The sequence below is a fragment of the Triticum dicoccoides genome, chromosome 3A (assembly GCF_002162155.2).
Source record: "Triticum dicoccoides isolate Atlit2015 ecotype Zavitan chromosome 3A, WEW_v2.0, whole genome shotgun sequence".
Classification (NCBI taxonomy): domain Eukaryota; kingdom Viridiplantae; phylum Streptophyta; class Magnoliopsida; order Poales; family Poaceae; genus Triticum; species Triticum dicoccoides.
Window position 1 is genome coordinate 281,255,143 of NC_041384.1, and position 9,219 is coordinate 281,264,361.

The 9,219-nt window shown below is 42.3% G+C and overlaps 1 protein-coding gene across 4 annotated transcripts in view; it reads left to right on the forward strand.

The window, feature by feature from the left end:
* The window catches only part of LOC119268076 (light-mediated development protein DET1-like), a 30,966-nt gene extending 30,029 nt beyond the window's left edge, over positions 1-937 (forward strand). For all 4 annotated transcript variants that reach the window (XM_037549575.1, XM_037549577.1, XM_037549578.1 and 1 more), the window contains one exon: positions 578-937. In XM_037549575.1, the coding sequence (XP_037405472.1) occupies positions 578-714 (137 nt within the window). In that variant the 3' untranslated portion in view covers positions 715-937. The remainder of the gene's footprint in view (positions 1-577) is intronic.
* The last annotated feature ends 8,282 nt before the right edge of the window (positions 938-9,219 follow it).

Genomic DNA, 9,219 nt, shown 5'->3' on the forward strand with positions numbered 1-9,219 from the left:
TCAATCTGATCCAGAGGTGGTCTTTTTTGTCATTTCGATCCGGCAGGTGGTCTCTTTTGACAAAAAATCTACTTCATCGACGTCGGTGTGCCGCTTGACCCGCAGGCGGTCAATGTCAGTGATGGTCTTCACGGCGGTGCCGCTGTTAGACCAGAACGTTTGGAGTCTGGAGCCAAGCGCACGCACGCCAGAGCTGACAGGCTGAACGCCAAGAGCAACACAACAAAGGGCGTGCGATGTGGAGAACTGGAACCGATCTCCACCAAATTAGATGTGCGGGCTGTACGAGGCGTACGTGGGATGCTGCGTTAACCTGCAACAACTAGTGCAGCATTACGCAGACCCACTGCAATGCCCACATAAACTGTGAGCGCCCGCATATGCAGGTGCAGGCTGGCTGTAACCCGCCTTGCTTGCATCCTGACATGACTTGATAATTGGAAAATATATCATCACTTTCAGGACACCGGAGGGAAATCATTTATACATTTGCTTTTCTACTTGGGTTCTAAGTCTTACTTTGTTTTAGTAGCATTTCTCGAGTAACTTCACGTGCATACATCTCCCTTTTCTGCAGGGTCAGATTCTGGTGGTTCCGACAGCCGAGCAAAAAGAATCTCTTCCTTCTTGTTTCACCCATTTTTCCCGCTTGCACTGTCGATTCAGCAGACATATATGCAGCCAACTGTTGTCAATGTACATTTCAGGAAATAGAAAAATTGTAGTCGCTTCCTCAATTGTGTTTGGCCCAATAGAAATTTTGGTCATCTGTGGTAGATGTTTTATCGGTTGATCTTACTATAGGAGAAAAAGAAGTGGTTTTTTGCTTCTTGTTCAAGTGTTAATACTGAAATAACCATTTTATATGGTATCTGATGTTGGAAGATAAATGTTAAGGCACCAAAGGAAATTTAAAAAACAAATAATTTCTACTTTATGTATTATTTCATGCTATACTACCTGTGCATACATCAAGTTCAAATTTGTTCTTTGTTAGTAACTGAAAAATGTGAAAGAAAATATTTTTCTCTCTTCATTTGTAAATTGGATACTGATTTCAAATTTGCAGTGTACTTTAGCCGTTGTGGTTCTTATATCAGTTGGAACATTTTTTTTACCACGACCCTTTGGTGCCATGTCATGACATCAAGCAGAGTTTCAGGTATTTTAGAGCATTTTTTTGTTTTATTAGAATTTAAAAAATAAGATTCTCAATGTTTGTGTCCGAGCCATGACACCAGGATGTTTGAGATCCCTTCCAATTTTTTGCATGGGCCTAACATGCACCTAAGGACAAAACTATAATTTTTTGACATATTTTTTGGTTGGCTGTTGCATGTATACATACAGTTCAAATTTGAATTAACATATAGTTCGAATTTGAACTACGCTCATTAAATGGCTAGAAACTCACTGAATGTTTTAAAAATGCCAAATGAACCCTGAAAAATTACAGAAGTTAACATGACAGTTGTATTCGTGTATATTTATGTTAAAAAATATATTTCATGTCCATAAGACGCATCGACCATTGGTTCGTCGCTTAATATGTACCATTCCCTCTTGGAACCACAAGTCTTCTTGTGAGATATTTCCGGTTTGTGAGAAGTACGTGTCAAAATTTATTGCAATTTGGAAAATAATTTTACCATGGCCCTTTGGTGCCATGTCATGACATCTTGCAAGGTTTCATGTATTTCATAGTATTTTTTTGAATTTAAAAAGCTAAGATTCTCAATGTTTGCGTCTGAGTCATGACACCAAGATGTTTGTGATTTCTTCCAATTTCTCGCATTGGGCATAAACATGCACCTAAGGACAGACAATGCGTATGTACTTCAAATTTGGATTAAGCTTATTAAATAGATAGAAACTCACTTAATGTCTTAAAAAGCCCAAATGAATCCTGAAAAATTATAAATTTTAACATGACAGTTAAATTCTTGCATGTTGACGGTAAAAAAATGTTTCATACAATTTAGACACTATGAGTTGCTACTGTACCCAAAATAGTATTTCAAATCAATACGAAAAGTCAAGTACATCACATGCAGTTTCGTATTGGAACTGTTTGCAATAATAGTTCACGGGTACTGTTTTTGGCTTACGTCGGAAGCTTTGTCGGCTTCGTATAGCTCCAGTGTTGGCCACACTTGATCCCCAACCCCATTTTCAAAGACGAGGACATGCATCCGCTTCTTGAAGGCGCTTATGGTCGACGCCTTCGCCTTGAGCATGGCCGCCTATGCCATGAGCGCGGCTGCATTCGCCGACAGGGTAGCTGCTGCTGCGACGACGACTGCAAATGCCGAGAGTGCTAATGAAGTGAGAGAAAATTTCTTCAAGAATTGGTTGAGTCAGCATTGCTTGTAGCCTAAGTAATGTTGTTGCATGTGTTTGAAACCCGACCGTTACGACACGTGTCGGTTGGCCATCGACCCAAGATCAGATTGGTCATATCATGTCGGATTGTCGTTGGCTATAAATAGTCATCCCCTCCATCATAAGTTGGTGGTTGCTTCGAGTTATTGCACGATTTTTGTCGTTTGAGAGCAATCCACCTTTGAAGGCTTTGAGAGAGATTTTCCTGTGAGGAAAGATCCAAACACCTAGAGCTCAAAGTGATTGAGCATCACTGAAGACATTCTGTTCTAAGTGAACTAGAGACTTATTACACTTGAAAACTATGATCTTCCAGACAGTTACGTGTCATGTTCTGAGCATTCAAGAGTCATTGTGGATTGCCAGTGAATGAGTTTCTGAAGGTTTTGAAAGTTTATCTTGAAGACTTATCTGAGTGATAGGGTGAGGTCTACGTGACCTTAGCTCAAGGGGAATAAGGTGAAGATATAGTCTTCTGACTTTATTCTCAGCCTTCCTAATCAGACGTACAACTGTCACAACAGTTGGAACTGGTCAAACGAATCCTCTGTCTTCGTCGAGCTGCTCGTTCTATCCCTTTACCGATTTACTTTCTGTCTTTGTATTGTGATGAAGCCTTTTCTTGCTCATCTTTGTGTCTGAAGACAACACTTGAAGACATTCCCTTTGATCCCATCTTTGTCTTTGATGGCCTCCAAGTTGTAGGATCGAAAGTATGTCCAGAAGGGGGGGGGGGTGATTAGAATACTTGACTAAATAAAAATCTATCCTTTTCCCAATTTTAGTTGTGGAAAGATTTTATCAATTAGCACAAGTCAAGCAATCAATCTACACATGCAATTCTAAGAGTATAGCAGCGGAATGTAAATCATTGCATATGAAGCTAAAGGGAAGGGCTTGGAGAAGGCAAATGCAATGGAGACATGAAGATTTTTGGCATGGTTCTGATAGGTGGTGCTATCGCACATCCACGTCGATGGAGACTTCAACCCACGAAGGGTAACGACTGCGCGAGTCCACGGAGGGCTCCACTCACGAAGGGTCCACGAAGAAGCCACCTTCTCTATCCCACAATGGCCATCGCCCATGAAGGACTTGCCTCACTCAGGTAGATCTTTACAAAGTAGGCGATCTCCTTACCCTTACAAACTTCTTGGTTCAACTCCACATCATGTCGGATGCTCCCAAGCGGCACCTAACCAATCTGGGAGACACCACTCTCCAAAAGGTAATAGCCGGTGTGTTGATGATGAACTCCTTGCTCTTGTGCTTCAAATGACATCCTCCTCAATACTCAACTCTCTCACAGATTTTCTCGTGGAATTGTCACGGCAGATGTCCTAGAGAAAGGACTTAGTCGTGGAGCCATCGCAACTAGGAAGTTTAAAGGGGTTAATCGGGACAAAGGACACGAGAGGTTTATACTGGTTCGGCCCCTTGCGGTGAAGGTAAAAGCCTAGTCCAGTTGTTGTGGTATTGCTAGGTTTCGATGACCAAGGAGCGAATACGCTTGCTTGGCTCTCGACCTGTTGTTTCTTGCCCTGAACCGCCGCCGGGTCGTCTCCTTATATACATGGGTTGACGCCCTGCAGCCTATAGAGTCCCGGCCGGCTCATACAACGTCTCCGGCTCTGTGACAACTCTTACATGCCTTACTTTGCAAGTCTTATTAATACATGACGGTTTATACTTACGGGCCTTAAGCCGCCTCTGGGCTTGGGCCTATTATAAGCCTTATCGTAAACCGTCACCCTGCATACTCTTCGGGCTTCACTTAAGTAACCCGCCATTGTGGTTGACCCGGCCCCTCCTGGGCGGGTCATATCTGAAAGTCATATCCCCAACATTAGGCCCCAGGTTGATTTGAACTTTGTTCATGTCAATCTTCAACACTTAGACGAAATCCATCTTCTACTGCTTGTCGAAGCTCTGGAAACCGCCATGACGTCATCTTCAGAAAATTTGAAAACCCGCCACGATGTCATCTTTAACGGTTCCTTATCTTAAACGCCTTTCCAAAAATCGAGGCGTCCATTTAGCTAGATAATCATTATTTTGGCCTTCCTCATTTTTCGTGCCTGCCTGTTCATCTATCTCCTTATAAATAGGCGTAGCTGGTCTTCCTCATTCTTCTTCTTCCTTCTCTCGCAACCCCTCTGTCGCTCGAGCTCCGCCGCCACCGCAGCGCTCACCGTCGTCCTCAACCTTGGCCGCTGCATCACCCTGAGCTTGTCCATAGAATGGCGGCGACCCTTCGCAACAGATTTGCGCCCGTAAGTTTTTGCCTTTCCGCTGATGACGGGAAAATGGCGGGCGTGAGACACGCGTCCACGTCATTGATACAGAGTGAATTTTAAATGCATAAAATAAAAATAGAATCAAATATTGCAGGTACTTTATTTCCAGAACTCTTACATTTAAATAAAAATTCTGTTAATTACATCTCCAAAGAGAAAACCCCTGATTAAGAATTCCAACGTATCTATTACATAGGATTACATCATATGCTAGAAATCCTCCTCGTGGTCGACGATGCAAATACTCCTCCATCATTTCATGTGTGATGTATGGGGATATATTTTCCTAGCAAGCAACAATTTGTTCGTGTTCAACCTCATTTATATGTAGAATGGAGATTGATTTTGGCTAGGCCTAATTTTATCCTACATTTGGCACAAAGGATATGGGTATGTATTTTCCTTTAGGATTTTTGCACGATATATTTGGTTGGTGGTATGGATATACTTGACATGTCAATTTTAATAAGTTTTGCATCATCACATTACTACCATCATTGCGTAGCACTGGTATGGTGCCCACATGTAGCGTAATAGATTGAAGCTTTCTGACACAATCTTGGTGCTTTTTTATGGTGCATGTGATGTATGTCATGTCTTGTTGACTCTGAGCCCATACAGTATCAAGTCTAATCTGAGTGAAATTTGCTTATCATATTTTTTGTTTGTTTAAAGCCTATGTGGGCTACATGGAATATGCCTTATCATGTATTTTGTATGACTTTTGTATGCATATGTGGATGTGGAGTGACTCTATTTTTTTTATTAAGTTATGTTTTACCTGTATTACTACTAACACCGTGTAGCACTAAGATAATGTCCGCGTGCAGCGTAACCAAGCAAAGGTTTGTGGAGCCATTATGGTATTGCATGAGTTATATGCTATCTATCATTTTTGTTTATGTTTGTACCTTACATGGCATTAGCACTAACTCCACATAGCGTCATTTCATTGGCGCTAGTGTGTAGCATAACCAAGTAAACTGAGTTTGTGATATCTTTTTGTGATGATGCTAATAGTTTAGGCACTTATAGCATCGGGGCAAGTTTGCAACATCTTTTATACGACTTTGTCCAAAATATGTGGCATGAATGTTTTATTTAGATTTATCTTACTTGTATTACTACTAACGCTGCGTAACATGGATATCATGTCCGGGCATAGCGTAACCAAGTAAGATTGGTTTTTATGATGCAACATGTTTTATAATTCATCTCGCATGATTTAGGTATTTGGTTGTGTAACGTGAACACATTTTTTAATTAAGTCTTGCCCTGCTCGTATTACTACTAACACCGTGTGGCATTAAGATAATGCCCGCGTGCAGCATAACTAAGTGAGGGTATATATTTTTATGCTCTTGTTTGTATTGCAATTAGCGTGACACATAATGCCCATAGCGCAACCAAATAAGAGATTATCATGAGTTCAATTTAGCGCGTTCGTAATTTAATTCCAACTTAGTCATATCCATTTTTTATGATGACAAAATTAAGACAATTTTTTATGAGGTTTTCGCACCTATGACACTCTCGTGATTTGTATCCATGTATAGAGACTAAACCAAGGAACGAAGCGTTCATCTTGGCTTGTATCGCTAAATGGACCGAATCAAGACGAAGATCAATGGGACGAAGTGCACGCAACATTTAAAGAAACCGTGCTTACAAGAACCATGCACGCTCCTTGACTCGTACCGCGATGGCCAAGCCAAAGGCGAAAGTTTGGAGTAGATATAACATGCTCCTTGGTTTGTACCGCGATGGCTGAACCAAGGACAAAATTTTGAGATGAATGCAACATACTCTTTAGTCTGTACCAAAATGGCCAAATCAAAGGCAAAATTTTGAGATAGATTAAACATACACCTTAGTCTGTACCGCAATGGCCAGACTAAGGGCAAATTTTTTGGAGAGATGAAATATGCTCCTTGATTTGTACCGCGATGGCCGAACCAAGAACAAGAATTTTCGGAAGATGAAACGTGCCCCTTGATTTATACCGTGATGGCCGGACTAAGGGCTAGAGATTTAGGAGAAGAAGAAAAAAGCTTCCTGGCTGTACCACAATGGCCAAATCAGAGGCTAGAGGAGAGCCATTAAATCTCACCTTTCAAACCTCCTGCACGCCTGCCTCTTTCTCTTCTTTTGTGCTACTGTGTGTGTATGATTTTTGGCAGAGGAAAATGAACGAACTCCGGGCCAACCCTAGAGCAGTGCATCTGCCTGGTATATATAGGGGAGGGTGTGGAGCACTGGCCTATGGAGGCTGCCGCGCGCGCCAAGGAGTCAGCCTGCACGTCACTGTTGTGTAGGACGTGGGAGCAGGAGTCTTGCCTGAATGGTAGAACGTGGGTAGACTTGGTCTCCTGAATTGATTGATGGGACTTCGGCCGAAGCGCACATGGCCCTCTGGCCCAATTAGTTTAGTGAATTTCCTTAATCAAGCTTTATTTAGAGATGGGCCCTGCTACAAGGCACGTATGTGCTTCTTACTTTGATTATTTAATCAGAGCAGCTTTTGCATATGCATGATGACTGTGTTGATTTGCTCAAAAAAATAATTAATTATTGGCTGTGAGGGTCACGCCACATACATTCATGCATGTACGCTGCCTAGCCTGCATGCATTAGCACATAACGCATGCTCGTGCTAGCTAAAGATTTAATTGATGCTAAATTTTCTTTAGTCACCAATTATATTGTCTATGCATTTTGTTAATATGCCGTGATATTTTGATGGCCAACGTCGACGGCGCGGCGCCCGTGGGTAGTGTTCCTCCTTCCCGTAGGGTTGTCATGGTACTCTTCGGCCTTGTCCATCTTCGAGGTTTGTCTTTGGGTGAAAGCCTTTTGCGCTGCCGTAGCAGGGTCGGCTGATGGCGTCGTTCCCGGGTCGCTTTTCCCTCGTGGTTGTCATCTTGAAGACTAGTTCCCCTTCGCGCTTTCCCTAGGGTGGACATGCATATTGGTCGCAGGTAATCCTCCTGGTCCCGACGGTCCAGTGCGTCAATGGGTGTGCCTATGTTTGTTTCTCGCTATGACAGAGAAGTCGGAGCTGCGCGCGGCGGGGCCCCCGCGACAATGATGATTTCATGAGGGAGGTTTCGGCGGACAGTGCTCTTCGGAGAATGCGATGGATTAGGTCGTTGCGAGGCTTGCAACTTTCTCTTGCAATGTACATCAACAAAGTTGGAGCTGCCAGTCATCAATGTCTTGGTTAATTGAGTTGTTGATTGATTTCTTTAAATTAATTCTTTTCATTATCGGACGTTTTATTTTTTCTGTTTTGAATTTATATTTTATACATTTATTTATCTCAGTCAAAATCCATGTCAACAGATGCCTCTCGAGGTCTGGGTTCGAAGTGAGATTTTTTTTACTCGGACCCAGAGCTCAAAACTATACATATTTTGTTTAAAGCACTTCTGGTGAGTATAATGGGTTTATGACTTTTTAGATGATCGTGTGCCAGCTACCTACAGCTTTTTAACCATACGTTGCAATTGTGGAGGCTAAAAATCAGGCCACGTCCGGCTAACAAACTCCATCCGGATAACAAACTGCGTCCGCTATCCCCTCAACTCTTTTTAAACAGCAAGTCTTCTTTTCTTTTCTTAAATCAAGACAGAAGACGATGGAGATGAAGGTCTACTTCCGTCCGTCCGGCCGCAATCCTTTTGATAGGTTAGCAAATTATATACGACTTCGCTAGTGCCTAAATTGATTCATTGACAGATTAGTCTGCTATTTCCTCAGTCCCAGATTGCTTTCAATCCCTCACAAGATGCACCTCCGTGTTGGCAAGTGTTGACTCCTCCAATTGGGTATGCCTCTTTCTTTGTCCTGTCATTACCAAGAAATGATCTATCCTTTAGCATCTTGGATGTTGTTTTTAATCTCTATTCCATCTCCTCATCATGTAGGTGCAGGGAGACGGGAACACTAGGATACGGTCTGGATCGAATATTCCTTGGGTAATCTGCCTTTCCAAATTATCTAATTATGTGTGTTCGCTGTGGCATCTCTCTCATTACTAGAAGTGTCAGGGATATAATGCCCTGAATGCATAAAACTTCTTTTTGTCATGGTGTATATAGCCCTGGTCTCTGGATGTGTGTAATCTGTATTTATTCATCCAAATATTGTGATCCCACGGTCGGCTTTCCGGGAAGCCCCTATTCGGACTTGGTCCGTCGTTCGACTCGGGGATTACTATTTTTTGTATGAATTAGTAGATTACTCACTGTTGCCACCCCGGGAATCCTATATACGAGCTTAGTCCGTCGTTCAACCGGTGATTTTTTTATATATGCATGAAATAATGAGTCGCTCACTGTCGGCGTTCCGGCAAGCTTATATATGGGCTTGGTCCGTCGTTCGATGATGATTTTTTATTGCCATATATGTATGAGTTTGATGACTTTGATCACCGTCGGCGTTCTGGCAAGCCAATATATGGGCTTGGTCCGTCGTTCGACTATGATTTTTTTCATATATATATATATGAATTTAATGACTTGATCACTGTCGGTGTTCC